This window comes from Macrosteles quadrilineatus, unplaced genomic scaffold (assembly GCF_028750875.1).
Source record: "Macrosteles quadrilineatus isolate MER2022 unplaced genomic scaffold, UCM_ALF_1.0 Scaffold_4__1_contigs__length_99947679, whole genome shotgun sequence".
NCBI classification, from domain to species: domain Eukaryota; kingdom Metazoa; phylum Arthropoda; class Insecta; order Hemiptera; family Cicadellidae; genus Macrosteles; species Macrosteles quadrilineatus.
Window position 1 is genome coordinate 31024804 of NW_026542597.1, and position 17164 is coordinate 31041967.

Sequence of the window (17164 nt, forward strand, 5' to 3'; positions counted from 1 at the left end):
TTAAAGGTGGCCGTGGCTGATGTCACCTGTCTGACAGTGCCATGTTATCTTATGGGACGTCTGTCACTATACAACACCACTTGCGACGTTGCCAATTCTACCAGGCCACGGCCTGCAACACTCAACAGCCAACCCAATCACTCGCACTCGATACCATCGATCTGTATTATTACTAGAGATCGATGCTCTACACTCATACCTCATACTCTATCTATCTACTTCTCTCTCTACTTAACTAACTACTCGTCTCGTCTCGTCTCGTCCGTCTCGTCACGTCAATCGTCTCGTCGTCTCGTCACGTCACGTCATTTTGATGTTAGCTATGTGTGTAACCTAACCTAAAACCTGTGTTATTTACTTTACTGACTGAGCCTAGGACTTTAAATTTAAAATAGGATAACCCTAAATCTATACAATCTTTGTAAACCCCGAAAATAATAATGGTGCGAAAGTTAAAGTTTCATGAGAAGAAGCTCTTAAAAAAAGTTGATTTTATATCATGGGAAGTGGACAATAATTTACATGAAGTGAAGGTGATGAGGAGATATTGTATTCAAAAAAGAGAAGATTACACAAAGTGAGTGTAGCCTAGGCCCTAGTCATAGTATCATTTGGGTACATTTTCTTAGCTGGGTTACCCTAAATTTGATTGAAAAGATAACAACAAAACTAGACCTGAAACCTCCAGGGTCACATCCAATACAAGGACGAGCCAGAGCTGTGACAAAAATTGTTATTATATTAAATAGCTCTGGTAGACAATCACAATGAATAGAATGAAAACTATTGATCTGTAGAATTTAACCTAACTGGAAAGGCTGCACTTTATTTGACGTCCTACACTCATTCGATTGTTTTTTCGATTCGATTGTTTCATTCGATATATCGTTTGGTTAGTTAGGTTAGGTTAACCTTACCTAACTAACCAAACGATATATCGAATGAAGCAATCGATTAATCGATATATCGATCGATATTTTCATTCGAATGAGTGTAGGACGTCAAGTAAAGTGCAGCCACTGGAAAGATTATACTTAAAATGGTTTAAAATACCTGCATATAGTAATCCTTTGTTGCTGATTTAGGCAACTAGTTTCGGTTCTTGTTTTGAACCATCTTCAGGCCTCAAGGTGTCAAGTGATCACTTCATTCGAAGGTCGTTAACAGAGTTCAATAAATAAAACATATACAAAACACGATACACGGAACGGACACACATTACAAAAAACACGAAAAACACGAAGGGACATTGACAATCGATCGTGACCGGGCTGAGGTAAAGTCTAGACTGGTGGTCAAAGTGGTCTATGACGTTGTCTCTGTCTTCTTATCACCGGTGCGTGTTCATTCATTCATTGTTCCCTCCAGTATCCTTATAGCTGTGTTGTAAATATAGTTGGATTGGAAGGAGAGTTTAGTTAGTTTACAACACAGCTATAAGGATACTGGAGGGAACAATGAATGAATGAACACGCACCGGTGATAAGAAGACAGAGACAACGTCATAGACCACTTTGACCACCAGTCTAGACTTTACCTCAGCCCGGTCACGATCGATTGTCAATGTCCCTTCGTGTTTTTCGTGTTTTTTGTAATGTGTGTCCGTTCCGTGTATCGTGTTTTGTATATGTTTTATTTATTGAACTCTGTTAACGACCTTCGAATGAAGTGATCACTTGACACCTTGAGGCCTGAAGATGGTTCAAAACAAGAACCGAAACTAGTTGCCTAAATCAGCAACAAAGGATTACTATATGCAGGTATTTTAAACCATTTTAAGTATAATACAGTAATCCGGAGGCTAAACAACTATTTTTTAAAATGAAGTTGGAAAGATTATATCTTGGACACCTTATATCTATGTAACCTTAATACCTCCTGCGACGTGGTAGGCCTATACCAGAATTTCTGGATAGACTGTGTCTAGGATGAAAACCACTTTCACAATTTTTCACATCAACAGGATAGTTGTACCAACCAATTGATTTAAGCAATAGGGTTGTATCCCAGCATTTTTACTCATTTTATCGATGGTAATTACAATTCATTGCCATAGATCCTCATTGTTTTGTGGTAAACAATAAGTATAATATTAATTCATCTGATGTATTACCATTATTCTACTTGTTACTGTGTTTCATAGGTATAACAAATTATCTAGAGAAATCAGAACAGTTGCCAGAAAAATAAAGGAGATAGATCCTAGTGAACCATTTAGATCAGATTCAAGTGCTGCATTGTTGGAAAAACTGTAAGTAGTCTAGTCTCTTTGTTACTAATATTTTAAAATACAATAAAGTTCTATAGTTGGCATGAAGAACAGAATTATCTCTTTAACTGAGGATAATCATATGCAGACCTGAAGCTTAAATAGAAAAGTGCCCAACCTCCTTGAAAGCATCGTTTGATACATGGGAAGTAATTTCTTTGACAATCCAGATGAATTACTTGCCATCAGTGAGAATGCAAAGATGTATTTTGGAGAGTATGTAGTGCGAGGAGAAAATAACTATTTTTATTTAGCTACAGCAGTTGACAACAAATAATTGTTTGATAGAATCAATGATACCTGTTTGTATAGTATCTGTTTGGTATATATTGTATAGGCCTACACATTTTTGAACATTTCATCAGAAATTTATCTGACTAGCTGTGTGCCCGTTTTACGCACAGGGATCTTATCATAGTCAGTTAAAACCTTCTTATATTAAGCACAGCAGTTGGTTTGCATACTTTCAGATATGCTGACAAAACTATTATATATAAACCTTCGCAAATACAGTATCTGACAGTTTCAAGCCAAAACTAATGCTTCGCAATTAAATGTCACCCGGATCTTGTTGGTCCATATGTTAAATCCAATGATTAAACTAAAAAAATGCTTTATAGATCTGTAAGGCATAGCCCTAAGGTTGGCCTATAATTGAAACTTTCCACAATGGTTAAAATCGTCATCCAGCTACCAACGGACGCTGCTGCGGCGTGCGCCTTTAACTACACGGCACTCGTAGTGGTGGATGCCAGAAATATGCTAACCGCAGCACTGCTGTCGGTCTATATTTAATTTTTTTGTCTGATAGGACTGATGGACTTTAGAGATTGTAAACATTTATTAAAACATCTAGTTATTCTGAAAATTTTTGAACGAATTAAAAACATTTTCCAAATAGTGTTTACATTTTAACGCCTGTTTAACACCTGTGGTCTTAGTCTCTATACACTCTTGTAGAAAAACATTTTAAAATAATCACTCTGCCTATTTTCATTGTCTAGGCCTTTTGAGTCAAAGCCTATATTCTATTTCCAACTAAAATCACATTGATCTCCTCAGCTATATTCTGGGCTTAATCAACACGAAGTGGGACCTGGAGTCGTGCGATGGTGTCACAGCCTCCTCGTTCTGCCGCCGTCGTCTGCCGGTGGTCATGGTTCGACTGCGGATGGGCCAGACTGTCAAGATGGCAACCAAGCTGGTTCAGCAAGGTCACGTCAGGGTCGGCACCGAGGTCATCAAGGATCCTGCCTTCCTTGTCACTAGGTGAGCATCAATAGTTAAAAAGAGTAGTTTTAAGATGTTAAAACATGACTTAGCACTTACCTTTGCTTGCTAACTTTTTGGAATTAGTTACCATTGTGAATGAATTAGTTCTTTACTATTAACATACAAAATTGCGGTTTAATTGGCTCAAAGCAAGGCTGGTAGTAGAGCGTATGGTTGTAACAAGTTAAAGTCTCCCCCATTGCCAAAATTGTTAAGTTGTTTGATTATTCTCTAACCCAGTGGTTTGGAGCCTAATTGTAGTGAATAAAATCAACAGTCAATGATAAATACAACTACTGTCGGGACCACGTAAGTTTGCAGTTGGGGGCAGCCAATCACAAGACAAGGCTAACAACACTAATTAAAATATACTAAGCAATATTTTCAAATCATTATAAACCTAACATTACAACAACAGAACCAAATAGTTGGGTGTCCCACCACATTTAGTACTTATTTTTAAATATTGCATTATTTTTAAGCATCTTAAATGTAAATTTCATTAAGTTCAAAGGACATACAACCAAACTATATTTTAAACGCTCATTTTATTTCTTTAATATAGATTCATTTATAGATGTCTTATATCAACAATTAAGACCAATAAAACTGTAAAAAGATTATTTAAAAATACTTTTTTGTGTTACAGAGCCTAGCCTACTGAAATTGGAGTTTATTGCCTGTCTTTACTTTTAATGTTAAAAACGACATTGCTATAACTTTTAAAGTGATAAGATACTTGTTCTATGAATAACACTTTTCAATGTCAAGAAATCGTCCTTTATTGTCATTATGCATAGGGCAAATTGTGCTTCAACCTAGTTGGTACAGAAAACAGTATTCAGCAACTTATCCTGAAATCGGCTTTTAATTTAAACATGTTGAAATTTGTAAAGTAAAAATAACATGTATGCCTACTTGGCTATGTAACAAGTTGGCTATAGTAGGCTTGTTCTTGCAAGGACTAAACAGATATATTCCTAATAATTGAACTTGGAACTTGGTATTCGTCTTAAACCATAGCCTCAGTCCTTTACAAGAGCTGTTAGCAGGAGCAAACTATGCTAGTTTTTCAATGTAAGTTTCATGTTATATGGAGATTTTTTTCATTAACATTACCATGTAGTCTAGGCATATCTTAAATCTCATCAGGTAATTTCCTCTTTGTTAATTTAGTAAACCTTTGAAAAATCTTCGTAATCTAACCAAGGAAGGGCTTGTGATGATGTTATGTATCAAGAAATAAGTCCATATGCTTTATTTATAACATCTGTCAGATGACTGTTTATATTATTATGTTTTGTTTACTTTTTAGTTTAGTCTGATTTGTGAGTTCAATAAATTTGGTTTTGTTTCAATATTCTAAACTGGCGACGAGGATAACTGGATAATCCTGAATCTCCAATAAACCCACCATTCCACCCAGTATTCCAGAATCCTATTCAGATGAGAACACCAGAAGCTCAACATATCACTCCAGTTCAACCACCATCAATGGTCCGCAATCCTATTATGATGAGAATACCAGACGTACAACCAATGCGACCGTCAGTGATGCAACAATCTCGTAATTCCTTTAGTAGTATAGAAGGATCAATTAACCCTCATCAAGAAGATGCTGGTTTCAACGTTTCTGGTTTAGCTGGTCCCAACGTTTCTGGTTTAATTCAAGACTCCACTAGCATGAGCACGAGTCCACAACCTGTTCGGTCACGTGTCTCTAGATCAAACTCCCAAAACACTTCAACGAGTACGAGTCCTCGACCTGTTCCGATCCGTCGACCACCGGCATATCTCAAGGACTACCTGACGGGGGGAGGAGTGTTATGTATCAAGAAATAAGTCCATATGTTTTATTTATAACATCTGTCAGATGAATGTTTATATTATTATGTTTTGTTTACTTTTTAGTTTAGTCTGATTTGTGAGTTCAATAAATTTGGTTTTGTTAATTATGTTTCAATGTTCTAAAGATGATAAACCACAATCAACAGCTGAAGCAAAGGTTGAAAGACCAGCTTTCTCATTATGTTAAGGTGTGTTGGTTTCCATTTAACTCCAAGTTGAAACATTATCGATATAATAAAGAAACTAAATTGATTACTAATTTCCCTGTCAATCACTTGCAAGCAGTCAATAGCTTCTCTTGTCACCGGTAACGTTTAAACGTCGTCTGCATCTAGCGATTTTATTTTATCTGACAGTAATCATAGAGTAGTAAATTAAGGTAATTAGAGCCAAAAATGTGGATAACACTCATTTAATGGCCTCTATGTCCACACAACGTTGTAATAGGGAATGAAACGGCTGCAACCAGCTGTATGAAGCCAAGAAAGTAGGCCTAATTTTTTTGTTTCACGTAAGGTTGAGGTTATGATCAAAATCACTATCTCAAACAAATGTTAATGTAGCGAGAAAAGTAGCTAAAATTCCGCTACAACTACTTTAAAAATTTAGCTAGCTTCAGCTAAAGCTACAAAATCTTAAAAGTAGCGTAGCTACAGCTAACGCTACAAAAAAATTAGCGCGCTACTTCCCAACACTGGTAATTTGTCTAACCATTACTTTTGTTTTTATGTCCATAGAATAGCTTTATTATAAGTGACATGTGCGTCAATGGCGGTAATGAATCATGTAGTGTTTTTATCGGGGAATGTTGCTGGAAGTCAACAGTCCCGGAAGATCAAATAATTTATACCTGTGCCGCTAGGTCAAAAACTACAATGTTTGCAGTGTCTGTAGATCAAAAGTCCCAGTAAGTCAAATAATACAGTCCGAGCTAAAAACGTGGTCTATGTTAAAGCAATTGACTTATTGGGAATTTGACCTAATGCAACAGTAGTTTTAATATAACGAAATACGGTAAAATACAAGTTCAGTTTCGCTGAGTCAACAGTGCCGGAAGATCAAAAGCAATAAAAGTGAACATCGATTCAGTGTAAAGTAGACCTCCTGCAACGCTTACTACACCAACAAAACTCGCTTTTAGTTACTTTGTGTTTTGTCATAATTAGAATAGAGCTAAAATTATCATATTTGGCACATAGCATATCTATTAATGCTTCTTGCCAACTGTTTGGTCAATACTGTAAATAGGTATAGCCTTTCGTCAAAATTTGTGGCATAAAATACCCGCAAGGACGATCTGAAAATTTCTGGTTATTATATACGTTTGTAAAAGGAGATCCATTTAATTGTAGAACTATTTTATGAGTTATAATGTCGTCTACATATAAACTGTGTAAATGTATTACGCCTCGGAAGGGTTGAAACCTGTCCAAACTATCATATATTATTAAAACGTAAATGGGGTTTTTTCACGATTCTGAATCAACCAGACGATGGATTTTCATTAGTTTTGTGTTCAAAGAAAGACAATTTTGAGAACTAGGGAATTTCAAAGCTATAATTTAAAATTAGTGTCCCAGTTTTTTATAAATTAAGTTTTAGTTTTTAAAAAGTCTAGCAGCCGATGCTAACCTTCTCCAATAAGTCAATGCTTCTAGCTAGCTTTTAGTACAATATAATTTGCTTAACATAACAGCTGTAACATTCAGCATTTGTGACACAAATTCAGCATTTGGAAGAAAATTCAAATACATACGTACGTTGGTTGGCTTATTTATACTATGTGTAATGCTGACCATTGATACATTTAATTCTTCGGTACGAGGATGGCAGATTAATTAAATATGCATAGTAAAATACAGTAGTAGGATGTTCAAATTATTTTTTAAAGTATTCTTTGTAATCATCGATTTGTTTTAGTCCAATATAATTTGTTTTAACTAACAGCTGGTTGAATGTGCTATGTATACTTATAAAAGGCAAAGCCCTTACTGACACACTCACTCTCATTCACTCATCATCACTAATTCTCCCACTTCCCATTTACCTGGGTGGCTGAAATTCGATACACCGATTCTTTGGGCATTAAATAGGAAAACTGAGTAATTTTTATTATGATAGGGCATTCGAGCTTCGCCCCATTAGCTCTGGAGTTTCCCATGTTAACCTTATGATTTTTCATATTTAAAAGGAATTAATGAATCTTAACAGCTGTGTCAATTAAACAATTTATGACAACAGCAAATTTGCAACCAAAAGCTGAGTGAGCGTTTCGAACGAACTTCAACCTGGAGGCGAGTTAACCCCAAGGCAAGTGAGCTCAGCGAACGAGCTCCAACCTAAAGGTGAGTGAGCGTAGCGAACGAACTTCAACCTGGACGTGATTGAGCCATGCGAACGAGCTAATCTTGAAAATTAATTAGTTAAACGGGGCAAAGCCAGCGGGTACAGCTAGTTATTCTATAGAATTGTTAGGTTTTTAGCGAATTTCACATATAGGGAATAAGCTATTACCGTAGTACTCATGGCAACACCTGGACCCGGGACCGATGTAATTTTTCGTTTTGAGTCCCTAGAGGCCAAAAACACCATCCGTTCAAATTCATATATATGTAAGTGTATAAGACATTTTGGGGACTTGACTTCTTCGGGTCTCAAGAATTTATATGAAAATACACTATTGCAATATTTTGAGGACTTGAATTTCCGTATGTGTGTAAGACATTCTGGGCACTTGACTTTTTATGGACTCGAGAATTTAGTACTTTTCGAGGACCTGTGCAAATTATTCCATTCCAAATGCAGCGCGTTATTGATCTTCACCCTTTTGTGGGCCTCCCATTCGCTGACGGAATGTCTCGTGGCGTATGACGACCGGATATAAATAGTCACTTTACACTCACTTATCTCGTTATTTTTTCAGCATATTCGTTAACCCTTCTGCAGGTCTTATGTTGACGGGCTGTCAGAGCGTCTGTTGCAATAACTGGAATTCCTTATGTATGTTTGCTGCTGATTACGGTGAAGTATTGTTAGTAATTCCACCTAATCTTTAAAGTTACCCATTAAATTCATAGAAATAATAATATTTAACTGTTTGACGAGTACACCTATTGTATTCAAAATACTAAACGGCCCAACCCAATATTTAATACAAGCCAAAGGTGTCTTATAGATTCCGAGTAAATTATTATAAACTATCAAATGGAACATGTAAAGTGCATTATAAATAATTAACAAACCCTAACATAATTGACTATTGATTCAGTTACTGATTCGGGAATTACAATTGCTGATGATAACTGAATGCTCTGACCTGAAGCAGTGTTCGTCTTTACTTCTTTACCTATAAAACACATGGGATACAGCCTTTCTTCACTGATCACGTAATGTGTGATTTTCTATAAAGTCTTGGAAAAATAAAAGAAAAAATGGATAGAATACAGGTGTACTGTATGTGGTTTACACACAAATATTCATCAAACTGTGTGATATTTTGTTATAGCAATGAACAATTTGAGAGTATCGTATTGTTTAAGTCGATGGAAAATCTCTGTTGATCCTGTTTTACAAGCAAACCAAAAAGATACAGTAGTCACCACTCTATGCGACATATTATAACCAGAAAATTGTAATCGTATGATTCTATAAGCATTGGTAGGATTGCAAAGTACTACACAAACATTATTTCAAGGGTAATAACAGTCACAATTTCCGTTGACTTCAAAAGAGTAAACTATTATACTAATGGACACACAACTAAATGGAACAACTAATGGAAATTCTCACGATGTACATTCGTTCGATATAAGCATTGAGTATACATGTCAGTACATACGTGTATACCCAATGATATAAGCAACGGTTCTTGCAATTTATTGCTTATTGTTTTTTAGAGTTGTTTTCAGACTTACTCTGTTTTCGGACTTTCTCACACTCGTATAAGGTTTTCCACGTTTGTCATTGATAATGTAGACATGTTGCTTTGAAATGGCGACCATACAAATGTATGCATTTTAAGCCAAGTATGAATGGAGATGAGTGTGGGATGAGTGGAGCGATCTTGTTGTCCTGTTTGTGACTAAAGCCGACATAATCCTTAGACACAGCTGTTAATTGATAGTGCATACATAGTCTAGTAAAATTATGATTTGACCTGTGCAAAATTGCTTCATAAGCCATTGAAGTGGTATTCGACTTAACAAATGTTACTTTACAACATATCCAAAATCCGACAAAATCCGACCATGGGAAAGTGTCTAAAAGTAAACTTTAAAATGGCGGCTATTTTTCTTAAGAGCCATTTATTTTAAAACACCAATAGTCAGATAAATATGGGATATGGCCTTAAAACAATGCAAGAAAACATTGTACGGTTTTATTTGGTATAGTGTTAGGTGCGTAGAGTGACGTACTATAAGTTGCCAAAAATCGGTCTACAGGAAACCCCCTCTAATGACGATTAAAAATGGCAGTTATCCCCAACATTGAACACATTAAAAAATATATCACATGCAATTTCATGCATTTTTTTAGATATTCACTTATTTGTTAATTTGTTATTTATTATTTGAGATTACCACCGATATTTATTGTGTGGTTAGTCCTTTAATATGATAGGGAACGCACTTTGGCCACCATGTTGAATCTGCCATATTAGTTCCGCCATATTGGATATAAATATATATTTTTAAACGTAATGATAGTGTTGTGACACATCATTATAAATTAGATTTTCACGCTGATTTCAATGCTAAAATCAGTTTTTAAATGTATTTTTTTCGTTTTGAAGATATATTCAAACGAAAATTCCCCCTTATCCATTTCTTATGGACGTTACGTAGTTTGAACATTTTTTAAGATAATTTTTCTTATATCTCAAGTTTTTACCAACGCTTGCAGTTTGTTCTAGCCTTAAAATATTCGGTGATAAAAGTGTTTTCATTTAAGCCATTGATAATTAAAATCGGACGTGTTATAGACGAGCTACAAACCTTAACACAATATTAAATTTAACTTTTTAAAAATATTTTTTTTTAAGATGTATATCTTGGGTTGCTAATATGTCACCAAGTTCTTTCTTGTCTCAAATTACTCAGTGGATGTTTAGCTTTAATTTTATGTATCACTTAATGAAATCAGAAAAATTTTAAATGAGTCATGAATCTTTATTTAACAGTAAATTATTAATTTTACAAAATTTGTCTTTAGTTTAGGGCATTTATCCCCAATTCTAATAACTCCCGATAAGTAATCCATAGCTAAAACAAAAGTCAATAATGTTACTATTTATTTAAGACCGTAAGATTTTTGGAAGTTGTTTAGAATTGGGGATATATGTCTAAAACTAAAGACAAATTTTGAGAAACAAATAATCTACTGTTAAACAAAGATTCGTGACTCAATTAAAATTCATCAGATTTTAAAAAATTGTTAATAAAATTAAAGCCAAAGATTCACTGAGTAATTTGAGACCAGAATGAACTTGATGACATATTAACAATCCGAGATATACATCTTTTAATAAAAATGTATATCTAAAAAGTTAAATTTAATATTGTTATAGGGTTCGTAGCTAGTTTCTAAATCATCCGGTTTTAATTATCAATAGCTCAAATGTAAACCCTTTTATCACAGAATATTTTAAGGCTAGAACAAACTGTAAGCGTTAGTGAAATCTGGAGATATAAGAAAAATTATCCCAAAAAATGTTCAAATTACGAAACGTCCATAAGAAATGTATGGAGGTACGACTTATTGTTTTGTAGTCTTTTTGCATTGCCTGTTTTGATATGTTTGATGTTTCATACTATAGTATTCATGTTTAATGTTTCCTATAATAGTTATTTTTCACATATTTGTTCAAACGTCTGCGAATAATGTCCTTCTTGGTGCAAAAACTCGTACTACCGTACAGTATCTGAAATACCGCCAACCCTAGAGTGATTATTGAAACTGGTCCATTCATCTTTTATAACCCATTGCGCAACTGTGGATGTAAACATAATGGCCTGTCTTGTTCTGCTTTTTGAGGGGAGTGCCAGATCAATGAATGTAAGAACATTGAAACAAAATGATAACAATTATTTAAATGAATAGTTTGTCCAAGAAAACCTATTAAATTTAATTCTTTTTAACTATGGAAACTAAAATGTACATACAAATATGCCCTTGTCGTTTTAATAAAGTCTATTCTTGTAAATATTTGATATTTCAACATCCAATCTGATATTTAATTTATGTATATGTGCTTTCCGTCATCCCATACCGCCAAAAGTTCTAAAACAAATATCACAAAAATATGAAATTTTGCCGCCATTTTGAATTTGATTTTTTAGTAATTTCCCATGGTCGGATTTTGGATATGTTATAAAGCATTATTTTCTGTGTTGAATACCACTTCAATTGCTTGTGAAGCAATTTTGCCCAGGTTTAAGGGTAATTTGTCGTATTTTTCCTGGACTAACAGTCAATTAATAGCAGCAGAGGTCAAGTTTGGTATCAAATTAAAGGTTTTATTCATAAAAATACATTGCCGCAAACCCAAACTCAAACGATGATGATGATAATAACGTTAATGATGTCGCTAAAACGTATCGTTTGAAATTTAACAGCTGAAAATAAGTGAAATAGAAAAGGTTTTGGTTAAATCCATCAAATTGTAATTGGACACTAGTAAATACTAGTGCACTTGTTGCTACCTCCCCCCTTCGGTTTCATGTATTCCTCTCAATCAGTTCAAACCTAGGAGGATTAAACACTAATGTTACCTAATTAATGTTAAATCCTCCTAGATTCAAACCTGAAACACCCAGATCGAAACTCGCCTCTCGTTATTTTACCATTGCCCTTTTTTTAAAAATATTTTTCAAAAAAGAAATATTATATTGATTTACTTTGGATTTTAAAAATGTTAACGTTTTATTTTGTTAAAGATTTATGGTGATACATAAATATTGTGGTGTAGTAAAGTATATTATATTGTAGTTAAGTGTTAAATTTTGAAATTTTAGGGTGAATCGAGATGAATCTTTTTTTTTAATAACATGGGTCTCTCCTACCTTAACATACATACCAAGTTTCATAAACATCGGTTGGAAAAGTGCAAAGATAAATATTCGTATGTAAAAAATACAAAATGGTGGGTATCTGGTTAACGAAATGATTTCGGAAAAAATGTTATCCTTGATTTTCTGTTTATTTTGGCCCAAGGAATTACTAGGTAAAGTATCTCCCCGCTTATTTTTAACACCCTGCTTATGATGTAGGTATTCTTATAAGTGAAAAATGTAAGCTGGTAATACAGAAAGAGGTTTTATAAATAATATGAATGTACTGGTGATCTGTATATTCATCTTTTTCTTGTTCTTAGAACTGTAAATTAAAAGTCCACTCAGCAGTCGCATCGTACGATGTAGTTCTTTCCATGCGTTGCGAAATGCTAAATTTGCCGTCCTCTTCAACCCAAGTTATAATCTCGCATGCTAACTTTTTCATGTTATAAATCACGATTTAAAACTATTTCACCATACATATCAATTTTTATTAATTAGATTGGTAAATAGTTTAAAGTTCCAACAAAATAGTCATCGAGTAGGACTTACCAAGAAGCTCTGTGCCAATTTTCAAAATTTTAGCACAACTTTAAGTACACCAAAACACGAAATTATTAAAGTCATGCGTCGAGAGGACTATCGTTGTTTTTAACAGATTATACTTTTGACCTTCCGGCACTGTTGACTCAGCGAAACTGAACTTGTATTTTATCTTATTTCGTTATATTAAAACTGCTGTTGCATTAGGTCAAATTCCCAATAAGTCAATTGCTTTAACATAGACCACGTTTTTAGCTCGGACTGTACTATTTGACTTACTGGGATTTTTGATCTACAGACACTGCAAACATTGTAGTTTTTGACCTAGCGGCACAGGTATAAATTATTTGACCTTCCGGGACTGTTGACTTTCTGCAACGCGTCCTTTTATCGTCTTTTGTATTTGTAATTTCTTTACTGCTAAGCATTTCAAGACACTTTATTTATGACACATTATCAAAGATGCAATACCACTAATTGTCAATGCGACAGCTTTAGGCATGCAAGTGTAAGATGGTTTTTAGTTCTCATTCACCTTCTACTAGTTCTAAAAAGTGTGGAGGCTTGGATCTCCTAACTGTTGCTTGTTAAATGTTGGTAGCCCTGGTCTTAATTGACGTAGGTGATCAACTATATTACAAGAACCAACAGTGTTTATGACTGATTAAAAAATCTTTTTTGCAGAAATCTAGAAGACTTTGTCACGTGGGTTGATACTTCAGCTATCAAGAAACACATCATGGAATACAATGAGATGGTAAGTTCAAGTTGTTCTTATGGTTATAGAAATATTATCGTTTATTAGTGATGTCCCTTCTTTAGCTTACTTTGAGTGTGTTTTAAGTCTTTGTACCGGAATGCAGTAAATTTAGGTAGTTTAAGGGTAAGGTTTCCCGAGTTCTCCCACCACTTTTAGCTTAATGATATCAGCTAATCAGCTGTCTACTGTTGTTTCAATGTTACGGTGAGGTGGAGGGGATGGAATCACTTACCCTCAATCCGCCTATATTTTGTGAACGGAGTATATAGCTTATCCTATGAACAGGTAGATAATTTTATTTTCAGATATCAACCAGATCATAACTTGAATATGAATTTTTTCTTCAAACTGTGTAACTTATCACTCTAAGACCTTTCCTTTTTTACAAATCTCTTGTAGGATTTGAGCTAGAGGCATGAGTCTTGATGTATGTTTGGACGTAAACAGTCAGGTATATGCAAATGAAATTAGTCCTTGTGGCATCTTTTCCAAAGTTTATAAAATTTGTGTCTTCAAGTGCATATATTCTAAAATCCGTCAAAACAATTTGCTATTAATTATTTTTCTCAAACTAATATTTTGCCGAGTTTGAATTTTTTTACTCTACCTATCAATTTTATATCTTTATGATTTTTTTAGGCTAACCTTAAAAAATAATCACAAATGTTTACCCTACACAGAAAATTTAGAATATTTAACCACTAGTATTGGTGTACATATCATCGTAAATGCATTGAATTTTCAATTTGATTCAACGCAGTAATTTAGTCTATATGCATCGGAAAAACCGATCTAGTTTTCTTAGACCAGCCACAAAATCAGCAGTGTCCGTCAGCAGGTTAGGTCAGCAACTAACCTCTTGTTCACACAAAATTGTATTTAGTACATTCTTTACTTTATTTTTTTAGGTTAATGATCCATTACAATAGCTCAAGTTAGTTGTAAATAATTTTGAAAGAAAATCATACCGTTTCGAAAAAAAATGCTGCATCACACAATCTTAATCACTGATCGCATTTTTTTTTCACGGACGGTTGTTTTATATTTATATTGAGAAAATGTTTAACTTGACTATTAAGAGTCCTTGGAGCCTAGACATTCTAAGGGCCGCTTTCCCCAAATCAAGTTTAACTCTGATCACGGTTTAAACTCTAGCTAGTTTAACCTCAAATTCACTTTCCCCAAAATAATTTCTCCGTTTAAACTAGGTTTAAGTTAACCCTAGGGGTGAGGATGGTTTAACTGGCGATCCGTGGGTTAACCCAGGAGAGAAGCTTGATTTTGATTGGCTCTTGGCTGACTTGTTACGTTCGGCAGACGGCAATGGCAAATATCCTTGTTTGTTTGACATTTGTTAAACATAACCTAAAATAAATTGAACTGGAAATAAATTAAGAAATAGTAAACCAGAACCTATGTAGACAATTCATGACTATTTCAAATTTAAAGATATAAGGCTATAGATATACAGTAATGGTTTTAAGGTTTTTAAATGCGTAGAGTAGGCCTAAATTATTATATTTTCGGTAGGTAGTATCGTAGTTGTGATAGGTTACCTTGTCCACAGCAACGCAACAGTGGTTGGAAAGTTTGCTCATAAGAAGCCTTTTGGTTTGATTTTATTTTAACACGAGTCTTACATTACACAAAAGTAAATATTAAACATTCGGGCCTAACGACTAGTCTATTATTATCATGTGTAAATTAACAACTACTGTAGTACGCCTAAAATTAAATTTAGTTTAGAAACATCGAACGTGTCTAATGCTGAGTAGCCTAGGCCTGCCATTACAAAGGATAGGCTCTAGTTTTTAATCCACAAACATTAATTTTGCGTCTTTCCCAACATTTTATTTTCCCATAATGTAATTAATGCTTTTATTTGATGCGTCAGTAGGCCTACTGTTTAATTAAGTTTGAGCTTAAATAAACACAAGAAATGAAATGCTTATAAATTAGCATCAGTACAATTTATCACCCTGCAAATAAAAATGTTTCGTTTTTATGTCAACAATTGGAGACAATGACACAAAATTTAATACAAATAACCAAAACACGAGAAAATTAATGACAGATATGTCATAGTGGGGAGTTAAACAACTAATATTGCAGACAAAATTGCATAACAGTGTTGCCAACATTGTTGCTTGCAAAGAAAAGCTAGGTTAAACTAAACTTTCATGACAAAATAGTGGGGAAAGCCATCCTAAGTTTAACCCGCCGATTAAAGTTAACCGAGATTAAGTTAAACTTGATTTGGGGAAAGCGGCCCTAAGAAAGACATTTCTAATCTCACAGTATACTAGATATTTAAATTACAATCACTCTGGAGTTAGAAAAAAAATTTTTAGATGGTAAATAACACTTCAGCAACTGTTTGAAATTAACGAAATTAACATTGCTCTTATGGCGGGCAGATCCGAGATGGTCGTTAGCTTCCATGGACTCCCTTGGAGAACAATTAAAAACGACAAAGAAAATTTCTAATCTCACAGTATAATAGATTTCAATTATAATCACTTTGGTGTTTGAAAAAAATATTTTTGGACCGTGAATAACTCTTCACAGCTATTTGAAATCATCCAAGATGGCCGCTAGCCTCCAAGGACTCTTAAGAAACATTTTCATTTTGTTAAATACATGGATTTTTCAATTGGACCCCTTAAGGTAACATTTAAAAGAAGAAACTGCTTCATGTTAAATCCTTAAGATTCATTTTGAATCTCTTAGAATACAAATTTAGGAACAACTGGAAATTCACTTACTATCAGTATTTATTTAGGTTTGTGATAGTTTGGGCCTAATTCTACAGTTAACTTACTGTGAGTACAGTATGTGTTGTTTAATTTTAGTAGGTTTAACTTTAATACTTTAAACTTTTTGATAATCATTAACACCATTGTTTCAGAGGGATGATTTTGACATGATGGATTAACTTGAAGTTCATGAAGAAAATGCATTTTTTTTATATATCAGTTCAATAACAGTAAATTTTATAATAAAATGTCTCATTTTATTTTAGTTTTCCTTTATCCAACAAGTAAGCCAAAATAATGTGAGTATTATGTGTTTCTACAACCTGAACAATTGAAATTCAGACAAAACACATTCACAAGTTGATTTTTTATTTGTACAGGTAATTGCGAGTGATTAAAATGTTTTTCTTGTGTAGAAGCCCTTTAGAATTCCCTCACATATATATAAATAAGATATAAATTCAACAAAACTTATATTTTACAATGCTTTAAAGCTATGTCCCCAATCACAATCTTGTAACATTTTTGTCTTGTTGACGAATAAAGATTGTTTGCCTTGAATCAGAATGAGTAGGCTTTATTTAACACAATTCAAGTAATAAAGAGTTAAATCTATAGAATGATTACAATCAACATCTATTCTATATATAATACGCTAAGCCGA

The 17164-nt window shown here is 34.0% G+C and overlaps 1 protein-coding gene across 1 annotated transcript; it reads left to right on the forward strand.

Annotated features, from left to right (window-relative positions):
- The first annotated feature begins 302 nt into the window (after positions 1-302).
- On the forward strand, positions 303-16752 carry LOC128991666 (U3 small nucleolar ribonucleoprotein protein IMP3). Its single transcript, XM_054414753.1, has 5 exons — positions 303-577; positions 2144-2251; positions 3332-3538; positions 13669-13741; positions 16653-16752. The coding sequence occupies exons 1-5, from the start codon at positions 441-443 to the stop codon at positions 16677-16679; spliced, it is 552 nt and encodes a 183-aa protein (XP_054270728.1). The 5' UTR covers positions 303-440; the 3' UTR covers positions 16680-16752.
- Positions 16753-17164: the final 412 nt, after the last annotated feature.